Consider the following 15,563-nt stretch of genomic DNA (forward strand, 5'->3'; position numbering starts at 1 on the left):
AACATAATCTAAACCCACTGTTTATGAAGCATTTCAGCTCTCGTATTTGCCAATGTCTTTTTTTATTTTCCCCATGCTTTTTGGGGCATTTTTATATTTGCTCCCAACCTTTACCGATATACATTTTCACAGGCCATTCTTCCGTACCTTGCCCAAGTGGCCATTCAGTGTGAGGCTACATAGTTAGTGTTAGCAAATTACCCAGCTTCACAGTCAGACCCCATCGTGCCCTCAGGCTCACTGCACAAATATAATTCCAGCAGGGACCTGCTGAAACAGACTGCTATACTCTTAGTAATAGGACCTGAGTTCCGTTGTGATGAATCTGCTAAAGATCAGAACGACTGGCTACAGACCCTGAGATCTTTCTGGTCTGTGACTCCACTACTCACTGCTTTAACCAGTTCAGCCATGAAGGGAGCCCCATTTTATATTATTTATTTTGACCTGGAAGACAAAGCCTCTATATTTTTGTGAATTTTCAGTTATTCCTTCACTGTAGCATTAATTTTGTCCACATCCTAATGCAACATTTTACAGCTCCTACCATTTATTCAGTTTTATTGATACAAATGTAATGCCAGCTTGGCTGAGTGATCACTCTCCAGCCTCTGAGTCAAGCATTTGTGGGTTTATGCTCCACTCCAGGATTACAGCACATCATCCAGGCTGATACTTCAGCGCAGCACTGAGGAAATGTTCTTGAGAAGAATAATAGGTCTGTTAACACCCACAATGCAGAAACATCAAACCGAGGCGCCATCTACCAGGTGAACATAAAAATCCCATGGCGCTATTCGAAATATGACAGAAATTCTCCTGGTGTCTTGGCTGATACTTATCTCCTTGCTGCTTGTGGAATCTTGCTGTGTGCAGTTTAGCTGCTGCACTTTCCTAAAAGATAACAGTGGCTGTAGGTGCCTTGGCACATCCTGAGGTTGTGAAAGGTACCATATTAATATAAGTTCAATTAATGTATCCTGTTTATTTAGCCCAATTTATTGAAAGTTTTTTTTGCTGTGAACACACATCTCAGACTGTTTCCTTCTTCAGTACAGAAAAGTGTAGTGAAACATATAATCTTATTCCACATATCCTCTATTAGCCAGAACTAAGCAGTTAATGGGATCATCACAGATTATAGACTCAAATCCAGGTTACATTGACATTGGGTTTTCCCTTTTATGCTTAAACTATGATTTATTTTTTCCAGTCCCATCATTTTTTAAACCTTTATTCATTCATGGGATGTGAGTGTCACTGGCTAGGCCAGCATTTACTGTCCATACCTAACTGCCCTTGAGAAGGTGGTGGTGAGTTGCCTTCTTGAACCGCCGCAGTCCACGTGGTGTAGGTACACCCACAGTGCTGTTAAGGAGGGAGTTCCAGGATTTTGAACCAGTGACAGTGAATACAGCGACGGTGATATATTTCCAAGTCAGGATGATGTGTGACTTGGAGGGGAACTTGCAGATGGTGTTAGGGAAAAAATATGGAAGATTGAATTAGATTGTAATGTTGGCTAGTCTGAGTGGTTTTAGTCACTCTATTTAAATTCTCCACCTATGAAGAAAGGCTGAAGCGAAGTCTTTCCCAAGTTTGAACATACGTTTGTTTCTTTGTTCTCATTTTAACCACAATATGGCCTCAGTCCAAGGTGATTATTCAGATGGATCCTTACGTAATTGATCTTAAGTAATACAGAACCTCCCTTGTTGTCGAGTAGTAAATATTCAAACAGCTTAAAAAGTGAAACAACAAATCCATTTTCCCCAATTTCATTTATATTTGAGTCTAGCGAAAGCAAGGACTTGATAGATCACATAAGTCTTAACTATTTACTTTTAGTCTTAGGCTTCTTGTTTTATCATTTTTATTTTTATATTTGGTAAGGATTTTTATAGCCTTCGTATCATTGTGAAATTCTGCAGAATCAGGAGCCCTTCATGTAATTCACCTTAGACTTAAGAGCAGTAAATCCTGTTAGTTGCCAGGATACAGATCTTCTAACAAGATAAGCAGATCTGGTGTTGTTTTTAGCTGATCTGCTTCACCATTTGAAGAGTATGACATATATGTATCCAGGATTTGTTCTGTAAATGCATACAGGCAGTTCATTATAACATACATTTCAAATCATAATCTGTACTTAAAACACAAATTACAGGGAGAGAAATCACTCTGCATTATAAAGATTATATACATTTCAGCATTTATCTCATAGACTCAGTCAGCCTCCAGTCAGGCTCTGTGTTCTGGCGTAACCTAGATTGCATGATTTTTTAAAGTAAAGTACAATGTATCTTTCTCTTGCTGTTATTTTTGTTATTACCTCTCTTTGACCCATTTGCACTTTGTGATTGAGATTTATAACCTAAAATTAACTTTGGACCATCCAAAAGAGATAATGATGAGAAGGGATGGAAAACAAGCTAGCTAGTGAGACAAATGTGCAGTCTTCTAAATGACAATGGAACCTGTTTTATAATTGTTGCCTTTCTTAAGTAACTTTCACAGAGCTGTTGGAGAACCTGCCCAAGGCATCATGCATGAATTGGGGCCACCACTGAGACTTTGAAACATCCTGTATCACACGACAGCTATCATCCCAACCAAATAAGGTCCTGGCCTTGTACATGGTCCATATGCACATGAGTGGGGCCACTGGGATAGGTGAAGAAGTGGGTTGTAGCTTTTTCCTCCCTTTCTCAACCCAGGAATGTGAAGGCCAGTTATGGCAGCCCCTGAGAACTTTCTTTTCTTGGTAACATAGGATCCTATCTTGCATGATTTAATGTGTGTTAACAATGCACTTCGTGTGGCACAACCCTTGGGAAGACAGTGGCAGATGCAATTTAATGTGGGTAAGTGGAGGTAATGTATTTTGGGAGGAATGGTGTGTATATCCAATATACAGTCACTGAAGGGTGTGAATGCACAGAGAGATCCAGGGTTCAAAGACTTAACTCCCTTAAAGTGGGATTGCAGGCAGATATAGTCTGTAAAAAGACCAACCACATTTTGGTTTTATAAGTAGGAGCAGAGAGTACAAGGGAAAAAAGCAAATGATAAATTTGCGTAAATATGGGTTAAGCCATTTGGAGTACTGTGTGCAGTTTTGGGAGCCCCATTAAAGAAAGGACATTAAAGCCATAGAGAGCATTCAATGTAGATTCCATAGGATGATGTAAAGGATTAAAAACTGTAGTTATAAGGGACTGTTTCCACGGAAGAAGAGAAGGCTAAGAGGACATTTAATAGAGAGTTTTAAAATTGTGAAGGACTTTCAAAGTGTGCATCAGGGAAAGATTTTTTCTACAGGTTAGGGAGTCAGTGATGTTGGCTTATCAATTTATAATAATCAATAAAAATGTGAGGAGAATTTAAGAGAAATTTCTTTACAGAAAGGGTTGTTAGGTCATAGAATGCTTTGCTATGGGGAGCAGATAAGTCAGAGACCATTGCCTCTTTCAAGAAAAAAAATTAAACAAAAAATTGAAATAGGAAGATACAGGGGCGGAGTTGTCTGTGCCCGCTGGTGTCGGGGGTATTCGGTGGCGTGAGCGGACAGTATGGTGAGAAGGCCAAAAATCAGTTTCACGACCTTGTGAAATTAGTTTGCAATCGTCCGCTCAGTCCGCGTTCCCTGCCATCGAACATCGGGAACCTTATTGTAATACATCAGCATATCATTATAAGGCCAGCCCACCAGACTCAAACCCCCCCCCCGCCCACTGAATTGTCTGCCCATGTCAGCGGGAAAACACATCGGCACACAACACATCTTGACAGGTGTGAAGTCGGGACTTACTAACAGGGCCTTGCTCACATTGAGGACATCCGAGGAGCAGAAAATGCTGGAGCCCGACAGCAACGGCACACTGAAGGAACGTCCATGGCATATTGGGTGGATTCCCATGGACTTGGTTCTGCTGCAAAGCAGCTCATGGAAGTTGGAAAGTCACCATTGATGCTCACAACGGATGATGGTTGAGGGGCTGGGAGAGGAAGCTCTAGAGTCGACTGGGAGAGGAAGAGGTGTCGGCGGGGTGACATTGGGAGGGGTGAATGAAGCTGTCGAGGGGGTGAGGTTGCGGGGGATAATGAAGGTGTCAGGGAAGGAGTATGAGTGGAGGAGGGGGTAACGGGAGAAGATGGAAACTGAGGAGGTAGGCTTAAGTCTGGGGGGAGAAAGGAGTGCAGAGAGGGGAGGGAGTCCAGAGAGGGGAGGGAGTCCAGGGGGAGGAAGGAGTGCGGAGAGGGGAAGGGAGCAAGGGTGGGGGAAGGAGTAAAGCTGGAGGAAGAAGTAAGGGTGTCTGAGGGAGTCAGGAAGGGGGAAGGAGTAAGGATGGAGAAAGAAGTGAAGCTGGATAAAGAGGAAGGAGTCGGAAGAGGGAAAGGACTAAGGATGGCGTAAGAAGTAAGGGTGTCTGAGGGAGTCAGGAATGGAGAGGGACTAAGCGGGGGTGGGAGGACAAAGGAGGGAAGAGGTCCTGAGTTGGGGGAAGGCGTTCTGGGAGGGTATGGGTCATGAAGGGGAGATGTCCAGGTAAACTTACAAGGGAGGGGTCTGATGGGTCCATGATTGCCTCCTGGGGAGTGAACTGAGGGTGGGTATGGCATGAGGGAATGGTGAGGATGACCGAGGGCAGAGTGAGGTGGCAGGGTGGGAGGATGAGGGTGCGACGGTAGTGGTAGAAGGGACGGGTGAGGGTGGTTGGTGGGAACTCGGATGCAGATATGGACCCTGGGGATGGGAAGGAGGAGGTCGGGGATGTTAATCTGGATGGGGGTGGGATTTTCGAGAAGGAAGGGAACGTGCAAATTCACCTGGACATCCCTGAAGGAAAAGGATTGTGGCTGGTAGGTCACGGAGGGGAGGTGGAAGGTGATGCTGGGGTGGGGGCAGGGGGGGGTCAACTGTGATGGGGAAAGGAAATGGGTGACTGGGGGAAAGTCAAACCGAATAGCACCATGCTGTCCAAATTGAAAGTGAAACGAGAGTTGTGATGGGCAAGATCAGGTGCTGCATGGGAGTGTCATCAGTGGGTGAATGGAGATGCAGGTCGGTTCAGATGGACAACTGAACGTGAACCCCAGCAGGCAGCATTCAAAATGCTCAGGACATTGAGATGAGTGTTTATGGGAAGGGTCTGTGTGCGTGGGAGAATGCATGCGTGAGGCTCCGAAAGGCCCTGCCACATATATCCTTCTCTTTCCAGACTCACTCGTGGGCTGGCTGTACCCTCTGTGGTGACAGAGGACAAGGTTGAGGGGGTCACAAGCAAAGGGGACTCTGAGGGAGTGGACAGCCTCTGAGATTCCTGAGTGGATGACCTAGGGGTGTCCAGTTGCTGCTGCTCCTCCCATCGGGTGCCCAAGGGCCCCAGTCTGACTTGTTGAGTGTAAGGATCACCTGGAGGGACGTTGAGGTGCCCTATTTCCCTCTTGCGTCGCCACTGCAGGAACTCACCCATGGCTCCTGCGATGGGAGTGCAGGTCTGCGCGCATCTCCATGTTCTGCTGGACCAGGGCCTCCTTCGCATCCGCCACCTCCCCATGAGACCTCCATATGCGCACATGTTGACACCACTTCAGCAGAGAGCAGGTGGTTACACTCCTCCGACTCGCATGCCACTCTGTTGAGGGCTTCCAACAGCTCTGCATGATGTTCCCCTGCCTTCTGCTGACTCCCCACGATGAGTTGGAAGACTAAATCCAGAGGCTCGTCACCTGACTCGGACCTCATAAATGCTTCTTCCTCAGCAGCCCTCCGAGTGCTGGGGAGCTCGGCTGAACCTGCCTCCTCCTGCTGTGGACACGTATCCGTGCGGTGACCACCAGATTGTGAACCCAAGCCTGCTCTAGATCTAGATCCCACCGAGGTGTGTGTCTCTGCGCTGGTGAAGGGTGTGGGTAGACACTGTGATGGGTCTTCCAGGCTGCTCATTTCCAGCTGTTCAGTGGAGGAGGTGTCCTCTTGGCCGGAGATGAGGACGTGGATGAAGCTGAGGGACTGCCTGGCTGAGGATGTCGGTCGCTTAGCAGAGCTCCCTGTGAACCAAAGTAGAGATAATTAGTACACGACAGCAGTCAAAAGTAGGAGAGAGAGCACTCACAAATGCGTTGAGAGAGGGATGATGTGATGCAGGATCCTCACGAGGGTGTTTGCCACTGACCTCACCGTCGCCGCAGGCACGGTTCACGTCCTCACCAGTCAGCGCAATGGCCGCTCCTCAATGTGAGTGAAGGGCCTAATGTGGGCCAATCCACCCCTGGTCTGAGACCTTTCTCTGCTGCTGTGAGCAGGCTTCTCCTGCATGGAAACAGATGGAGGGAGTGTGAGCAGGACACATGACACTGCATGGAATGTTTGTGTAGTGAGCGGAGCCATAGACGGGATGAGGACACGAGCTCCAGAGGAAATGAGCCTGATGGTGATGTGAGGGTGTGTGTGAGAGTTAGTGGTGTTGTCCCTTGAGGCGTGAGATCCCTGGGGATGCGTGATGGGTTTGTGAGAGTGAGAGTTAAGAGTGATGAGAAGAGTGACTTACCTTGGTGGAACGGATGAAATCATCGTGTAGCGGCAATGGATAGCTGTCTTGCTTTGCAGGGCATTGGCACTGACCACCGCTGCCACCGCCTCCCATGCTGGATTGGTTACGCAGCTGCCTATCCTGTGGCCAGAGCAGGGGTAGAGGACATCACGGCGGGCCTCCATGCGTCACTAAACCCAGAGGCTGCAGTTTCCTTGCCTTTTGGGGTCATGTCTTCTGTGCCACAGTCGTGGGCTGGAAGCACTGAAAAATGTGTGCACGGCTGGACTTGAAATATGGAGCCCGCTGCAAAACGGCAGCGAGGTGATGACACGGCGGGCGAATGAGAGCCCGACCGCCATGGAAATGGTGTGTTTCCTGGGAACGTATAATTAATGTGGTGGGTTTGGGACAATATGGCGTGAAAATTTGCCATTGTGGCTGCTACCACACTTAGTGCAAATCTGGGATGATTCTGCCCACAGCATTATGGGGAGAATGAACAGGTCATTGGTGTTACTAGTACGTTAATTAAACAATGACTTTCATCAGTGTATCTTAACAATATAAACAATATAATTAAGTACTTTGATCACATGTAAACAGGGAACAGCTGGGACATTGCGTGTTGGAAGGGGAGGTATGAGACTGAATAAAGTCAATAAACTCACTTAGTAAAGAAAAGCTCTGTGTCTTGGCTTTAACTTCACCAACTGACTTGGTTTCTATTAACAATTGCGATTAGTTTAGATTAATACAGCGCTTTTAGTGATTACAGTGATTAGTATTGGTTTGACCTAGTGAAAAGTTGACCCAAACACAATTGACCAGTGGACTCTTTCTGTGCTGCAATGCTCTGTGGCTCTATTGGTAGAATTATAAGAATCTTCGATTTTTTTATTGCCATAGATTTTGACACTTATTTATTCATTCATGGGATGTGGGCATCGCTGGCTAGGCATTCCAAACTGCCCTTGAGAAGGTGGTGGTGAGCTGCCTTCTTGAACCGCTGCAGTCCATGTGTTGTAGGTACACCCACAGTGCTGTTAAGGAAGGAGTTACAAGATTTTGACTGAGAGACAGTGAAGGAACGATGATATATTTCCAAGTCAGAACGGTGAGCGGCTTGGAGGGGAACTTCCGGGTGGTGGTGTTCCCATGTGTCTGCTACCCTTGTCCTTCTAGATGGTAGTGGTTGTGGGTTTGGAAGGTGATGTCTAAGGAATATTGGTGAATTCCTGCAGTGCATCTTGTAGATGGTACACACTGCTGCCATTGTGCATAGGTGGTGAAGGGAGTGAATATTTGTGGATGGGATACCAATCAAGTGGTCTGCTTTGTCCTGGATGATGTTGAGCTTCTTGAGTGTTGCTGAAGCTGCACTCATCCAGGCAAGTGGAGAGTATTCCATCACACTCCAGATTTGTGCCTTGTAGATGGTGGACACATTTGGGGAGTCAGGAGGCGAGTTACTTGCCGCAGGATTCCTAGCCTCTAACTCATTCTTGTAGCCACAGTATTTGTTTAGGTAGTCCAGTTCAGTTTCTGGACAATGGTAACCCCTAGGATGTTGATAGTGGGGGATTCAACGACGTTATTGCCATTGAATGTCAAAGGGTGATGGTTAGATATTCTCTTTTGGAGATGGTCATTGCCTGGCACTTGTGTGGCATAAATGTTACTTGCCACTTGTTAGATCAAGCCTGGATATTGTCCAGGTCTTGCTGCATTTGGACATGAACTGCTCCAGTATCTGAGGAGTCACGAATAGTGCTAAACATTGTGAAATCACCAGCAAACATCCCCACTTCTGCCCTTATGCTGGAAGGAAGGTCATCGATGAAACAGCTGAAGATGGTTGGGCCTAGGACACTACCCTGAGGAACTCCTTCAGTGATGTCCTGAAACTGAGATGATTGACCTCCAATAACCACAGCCACCTTCCTTTGTGCTAGGTATGACTCCAATTAGCGGAAAGCTTTCCCCCTGATTCCCATTGACTGCAGTTTTGCTAGGGCCCCTTGATGCCACACTCGTTCAAATGCAGCCTTGATGTCTCACCTCACCTCTGGAGTTCAGCTCTTTTGTCCATGTTTGGACCAAGGCTGTAATGAGGTCAGGAGCTTAAGATGTATGAGATCTATAGGTAGCTCACCATGTTAGGAGGTAAGAGTCAGACTTTGGAAGATGTTTTTCTTTTTCCTCTTCCTTTGATCTCTGATGCAATGCACAAACACTGGCCAGGATTGGAGTTTAGATAAATGCTAAACCTCACTCTTCTCATCTTTCTCCTAAGGTTCTGAGGCAAAGAGGAGCAATCCAAGTTATGGGTGTTAGTAGAACTGGTATTCTCTCAAACTTGGATTCGTTATATCGCATTTCTCCCTAAAACACTGGCCATGCCTCTCTGTAATAGAATAAAAATTGGAGGCTGTCCAGATTGGGCTCTTCGTTTGGGTGAATTAAAAGATTTGAGTCAATTGACACGGGAGAGCTACAATTGACCTTATTGCCTCCAGGCTCAGGTGGGAAAATTGTTCTGGATTCCACATCCAACATTTATTCTTGTCCCATGTTTAAATGGAGTCACACAATTGTTCTGACCAGGTGAGGAGGAGTGAGCTGGCTCCTCTTTTATTCAGCCCCCTAGGTTAGCCCCTAGGTATCTTTTCCAGCCCAAATGTATTTAGTTTTTAACAAGGAGCCAATCAAACCAGGTTTTCTTGAGTCAAAGAAAGAGTGAGGTTATTAGTTACACACACGCACAAGCACACACATCAGAAATAAGAAAGAATATACGAGTAAGTCCTTTGCTTGTCCATGAGACGTAGGTTGTGGAACGTTGTGGCCGTTGAAGTTAGGTGGTTTCTGGTAAAATTCTGGAGTTGACTTTGTTCAGGTCTGCACTTTGTTGAAGACACTCTGGCTTCAGAGGTAGAGAGGGAGAAAGAGCAAGATCTTTCTTGCTCTTTCTCAGCAGAGTTCTTAGATGACTGTCATGTTTCTTTTCTTCCCGCCTTTCCCTCTTTCTCTGCCTGGCAGAGCCAATTTTAAACTAATTTTTGTATATTCCTGGAAGGGAATTCAATTAATATGTCTTGCATCCATTGTTGTAGTAACCAAGTTTTTGCTCTTTCATCTCAGAAACCTTTGGACACATTTTTGAGATATAAATCAACATGAGATGGGGTTGTTTTGTCCTCCACTGGGGGTTTTGAGTGTCTGGCGGGGTGTAACTGCTGGGTAGCAGTTAACATTGTCTTCACAGAATTAGAGTGAATTAAAAGTCCAGCATTTTGCATTTTCAGGGCCTTCTTTTCAAGAGTCCCTGTTTGAAGTGGGCCTTGACACCCCACCTTGGATGTGAATTCCATGTAACATCTCAGAGCAGTTCTACAGTGCAGTCCTTATAGGAACTTTCCAGAAAAATGGTCAACCTACAATATCAGACATCAGGTGACTGCTGGTATTCACCTTTGGTCAGTGTCTTTTCTTGTATTAAAAAAAAAGCAGGTCCTCTTTAAACAATTTTACATGTCTTTGGTTAGCTTGTGAAGTTGTAGGTAGTTCTCACTCGGTCACTATTTCCTGTCATTGTGACACAATGCCTGGTGAATGCAGAATCAAGCTCAGTCATGATGGACCCAGTGACTATTCAGGATTAGAAAGGGAGAACGGTAATTAAATGAGTTTCTAGGACTCTGCTAGATAGAAGGGAAGGCAAAAGTTGGGGGAAAAAATAAGAATAGTTACAATAATGCAGCATTCCCTTAAACTACTTCTTCCTAAAGGTCTATAATGAAACCCAGGGTTTGAATCAGATGAGTTACACACTAGGTTCCACAGGGCTTTCATCTCATGAGCTTTATTGCTGTGTTTACAGAGGTGCTGCCGCTTGTTCAGTTCTATTTGGAAGAAGGGATTACGGATGAGGAAGCAGTGGCCCTGATTGATCGTGAGGTGCCCAGGACAGAACTGAAAAAGGACGGGTGGCAAGAAAAGAACATTGGCGGTATCCATTTTGTAGTATTACCCTGTGTGAAGCGGGCAGCTCATTGAAACACTAACATGTAGTGTAACAGAGTGTTGCCCACCTTCCGATTGCCAGGCTTTGTTACACTGCAGTGGGACAGTGCCAAGACTTGGCTGGAAAATAGGAGGGAAAGTCATCTCTGGATCACACTTGTCCATCCCCCAAATGCTCCTTCAGTCAGAGCTCGGATCACATCGGTCATGGGTATATGTTGCTAAGAGAGTGTTGGGGGAGGGGGGGTTGTTGGGCGTGGAAATAAAGTATTGAGAAAGAATAATTAGAATATAAATACCTCGTCAATTATTAACCCTTGGCTTAATTTCTGTACTTTTGGAGTATTAAACAGCGGTATTACTAATAAGGAAAGTTGTTAGCAGTTGCCAGTGTGGGCTGTGCCTGCTGCTAGTGCAAATCTAACTCCCTGTGCCACCCAGATTAAGGGCATGAAATAAACTAGTTACAACACAGGCTGTTGATGCTTAATGAGTGGCTCATCAGCCCTAATAATTGAGGTAAACAATACTGTGGCCACTGAGTTAGTGGAGGTTTTCAAGGTTAATGGCAATTGCCAGGAGTAGGAAGGTGGATATCCATAGCCATGCAGTGGCTGTTGTCAAGGAAGATGAGCTAGCTCGTCCACAGCTCACCTTGGGATTGGTAGATTACATCATCAGCAAGGCTCACCTTAGCACCTACAACACAAATCCTGCTGCAGATTTTAGCTCCAACCCACTGTACCTCACATCCAATTAATTATTTTGGGGTGTGGGTAGGCAAAGCTCGTCTCACAAGCAGCAATGAGTGACATTGACTCTGTTGTAACACTCTAACGCCTGAATCAAAAGGTTGTCAGTTTAAACTCCACTCCAGAGACATTAGCACATAATTCGGTGCAGTACTGAGTATGTGCTGTATCATCGGAGGTACCATCTTTCAGATGAAACGTCAAACCACATAAAGGTGCAGTGACTGATGTTCAGTTATGCTGCTGAACTAAATTACTTCTGGTTATGAACTTGTTGTATTTTCCAATATGCTTTGAAACATTTCCTTGGCACTTTTGTAGATGCGCAGACTCTACAGCTTGATGACAGTATGGCCAAGATTGAGGCAGATCCATTCACTGCAAAACTGAGCTTTGAGGTAACTTGCTGTTAAATTAACATACATAAGTATGAATCATTTTGAGTGATTTTCATCTGACTTCACAGGAAAGGAAGAAGACAAAATACCATTGGTACAAAAGAAGATGAATCAAGGGGCGGGTGTGGGATCTTATTGAATTTATTAGTTTTTTAAAAAAAGTAATAATGGTGAATGTGATGAGACTGTGATCTTTTGGAGTGATCTAGGCAGTTTCACCCCAGGATATTAAATGGTGTAGATGAGGAAATTGCAGATGTGTTGGTCATTATATTCTAAAGTTTTCTTGATTGGGGAATTACGCTATTGAATTGGGAAATTGCAAACATCACTTTATTACTTAAGACAGGATGGAAAAATCTGTCCGTCTAATGTCAGTTGTAGGAAAATAATAGAGTCATTAGGGACAGAAGGACTGAGTACTTGAATTGGTCAGAATCAGCATCTGCTTGTGAATGGTAGGTCATGTCTGGCTTTCTAGTTGCACTTTTTGAGGAGGCCACTGGCATAGATAAGGGATAGTCTCTGGATATTACTTATATGTACTTTTAAGAGGCATTTGATCAGGTTTTGCACAAGAGATTATCATAAGAAATGAAATACAACAGAATTGGAGCAACCCTGCACCATGTGTTGGAAATTGGCTGGAGGTAGGAAACAGAAAATTGGAATGAAGTTTAATTGTCAGGAAGTGACAAGTGGTGTTCCACAGGGAGCTGTACTGTGGCCTCAGCTTTTCACCGTATCCAGTGACTTGGATGAGGGAATTGAGAGCTGTGTTTAACAGTTTTCAGATAAGGCCCAGACCTTCTGACCACAATAGCAGCAAATGAAGAGATGTCCACTGCTGTTGAGGGTCGCAGTGGCATTGGAAGTTGCAGGGAGCAGGACTCCACACTTCCATTTTGGCGAAAATAGTTCCATGGAAGCCTGTAGTGATGGTTCGCCTGTGAACTGTCAGCATGTAAACTTTGCCTGTTTGCTCAATGTTACATTGTTTGATATCCTGAATTATTAGCGCTGTTCCTAGCAAGTGTAAAGCTTATGACAGATGTGCAGACATTTAAATCAGGAAGTGTGTCAAAGCACTGCAGCATCCCACCACAACTGGAGACTGCTCGCCTCCCGCACCTGACACTACTCACCCTCTCCGCCCAATACTGCTCGCTGCCCCCCCCACCCGACACTGCTCACCCCCTCCACCCGACCACCTCACCTGACTGCTTGCCCCCTCCACCCGACACCGCTCGCCCCCTCCACCTGACACCGCTCGCCCCTCTCCACCCGACACTGCTCGCCCACCCCACCCGACACTGCTCGCCCCCTCCACCCGACCACCTCACCCCCTCCACCCGACCACCTCACCCCCTCCACCCGACCACCTCACCCGACACCGCTCGCCCCCCTCCACCTGACACCGCTCGCCCACCTCACCCGACACTGCTCGCCTCCTCCACCCGACACTGCTCGCCCCCTCCACCCGACACCGCTCACCCCCTCCACCCGACACTGCTCGCCCACCCCACCCGACACTGCTCGCCCACCCCACCCGACACTGCTCGCCCCCTCCACCCGACACTGCTCGCCCCCTCCACCCGACACCGCTTGCCCCCACCACCCGACACTGCTCGCCCCCACCACCCGACACTGCTCGCCCCCACCACCTGACACTGCTCGCCCCCACCACCCGACACTGCTCGCTCCCTCCACCCGACACCGCTTGCCCCCTCCACCCGACACCGCTTGCCCCCCCCCACCCGACACTGCTCGCCCCCCCCACCCGACACTGCTCGCCCCCTCAACCCGACACCGCTCGCCCCCCTCCACCCGACACTGCTCACCCCCTCCACCCGAAACCGCTCGCCCCCCTCCACCCGATACTGCTCACCCCCTCCACCCGACACCGCTCGCCCCCCCCCTCCACCCGACACCGCTCGCCCCCTCCACCCGACACCGCTCGCCCCCCTCCACCCGACACTGCTCACCCCCTCCACCCGACACTGCTCGTCCCCCCTCCACCCGACACTGCTTTCCCCCTCCACCCGACCACCTCGCCCGACTCCGCTCGCCCCCCTCCACCCGACTCCGCTCACCCCCTCCACCCGACTCCCCTCGCCCCCTCCACCCGACACCGCTTGCCCCCTCCACCTGATCACCTCACCCGACACTGCTAGCCCCCTCCACCCGACCACCCCACCCGACACTGCTCGCCCCCCTCCACCCGACACCGCTCGCCCCCTCCACCCGACACCGCTCGCCCCCTCCACCCGACACTGCTCGCCCCCTCCACCCGACACTGCTCGCCCCCTCCACCCGACACCGCTCGCCCCTCCACCCGACACCGCTCGCCCCCTCCACCCGACACCGCTCGCCCCCTCCACCCGACACCGCTCGCCCCCTCCACCCGACACCGCTCACCCCCTCCACCCGACACCGCTCGCCCCCCTCCACCCAACACTACTCACCCCCCTCCACCCGGCCACCTCACCCGACACTGCTCGCCCCCCCCACCCGACACTGCTCGCCCCCTCCACCCAATCACCTCACCTGACACTACTCACCCCTTCTATCCTACACAGCTCGCCCATCCCACCTAACACTGCTCTCCTACCTCCACCCAACAGTGCTCGCCCCCCCCACCCTACATTGCTCGACCCCCCACACCTGACATTACTCACCCCCTCCACCCAACACTGCTCTGCCCCCCCACCCGACATTGCTCTGCCCCCCCACTCAACACAGCTCGCCCACCCCCACCCGACACTGCTCACCCCCCCCTCCCGACACTGCTCACCCCCCCCACCCGACACTGCTCTGCCCCCCCCTCCCAACACAGCTCACCCCCCCAACCCGACACTGCTCGCCCCCCCCACCCGACATTGCTTGCCGTCCCCCTGACATTGCGCGCTCACCCACTTGCGCCCAATGCTGAATGCCAACCCTGCCCCACCCTGTGGAGGAGCTGAGCAGTATTGGCTGGGCAGTGGGTGGTGGTGCTGAGCTGCTCGACGGGGGTGGGGTGGTTGGTGAGCTGTGTCAATAGGTGACGTGAGCCACGTCAACGGGGGAGGTGAGATGTGTCGGATGTTGAGGGTGGTGAGCTGTGTCGGTGGGGGGTGGGTGAGCTCTGTTAGCGGGGTGGTGAGCTGTGTCAACAGGGTGGTGAGCTGTGTCAACGGGGATGGTGAGCTGTGTCAACGGGGATGGTGAGCTGTGTCAACAGGGGGGTAAGCTATGTCAACAGGGGGGTGAGCTGTGTCAACGGGGATGGTGAGCTGTGTCAACAGGGGGGTAAGCTATGTCAACAGGGGGGTGAGCTGTGTCAACGGGGATGGTGAGCTGTGTCAACAGGGGGGTGAGCTGTGTCAACCGGGGGGGGGGGGTGAGCTGTGTCAACGGGGGTGGGGGGGTGGGGTGAGCTGTGTCGGCGGGGGGGGATGAGCTGTGTCGACAGGGGGCGTGAGCTGTGTCGATGGAGGGTGGGTGAGCTGTGTCAACGGGGGGGTGAGCTGTGTCAACGGGAGTGGTGAGCTGTGTCAACGGGGGGTGAGCTGTGTCAACGGGGGTGGTGAGCTGTGTCAACGGGGGGGATGAACTGTGTCAGCGGGGGGGGTGAGCAGTGCTGGCGGGGGGGATGAACTGTGTCAACGGGGGACGTGAGCTGTGTCGACGGAGGGTGGGTGAGCTGTGTCAACAGGGGGGTGAGCTGTGTCGGCTGGGGTGGGTGAGCTGTGTCGGTGGAGGGTGGGTGAGCTGTGTCAGCGGGGGGTGGTGAGCTGTGTCAACAGGGGGTTGAGCTGTGCCGGCGGGGGTGGGTGAGCTGTGTCAGTATGGGGTGAGCTCTGTAAACA

General features: G+C 49.3%; 1 protein-coding gene across 2 annotated transcripts in view; it reads left to right on the plus strand.

Moving 5' to 3' along the window:
- The window catches only part of ift122 (intraflagellar transport 122 homolog (Chlamydomonas)), a 171,828-nt gene that overhangs the window by 140,814 nt on the left and 15,451 nt on the right, over window positions 1–15,563 (plus strand). For both annotated transcript variants that reach the window (XM_078543871.1, XM_078543873.1), the window contains exons 26-27: window positions 10,420–10,548; window positions 11,636–11,712. In XM_078543871.1, the coding sequence (XP_078399997.1) occupies window positions 10,420–10,548; window positions 11,636–11,712 (206 nt within the window). The remainder of the gene's footprint in view (window positions 1–10,419; window positions 10,549–11,635; window positions 11,713–15,563) is intronic.

This window comes from Cetorhinus maximus, chromosome 6, assembly GCF_964194155.1.
Source record: "Cetorhinus maximus chromosome 6, sCetMax3.hap1.1, whole genome shotgun sequence".
NCBI lineage: Eukaryota > Metazoa > Chordata > Chondrichthyes > Lamniformes > Cetorhinidae > Cetorhinus > Cetorhinus maximus.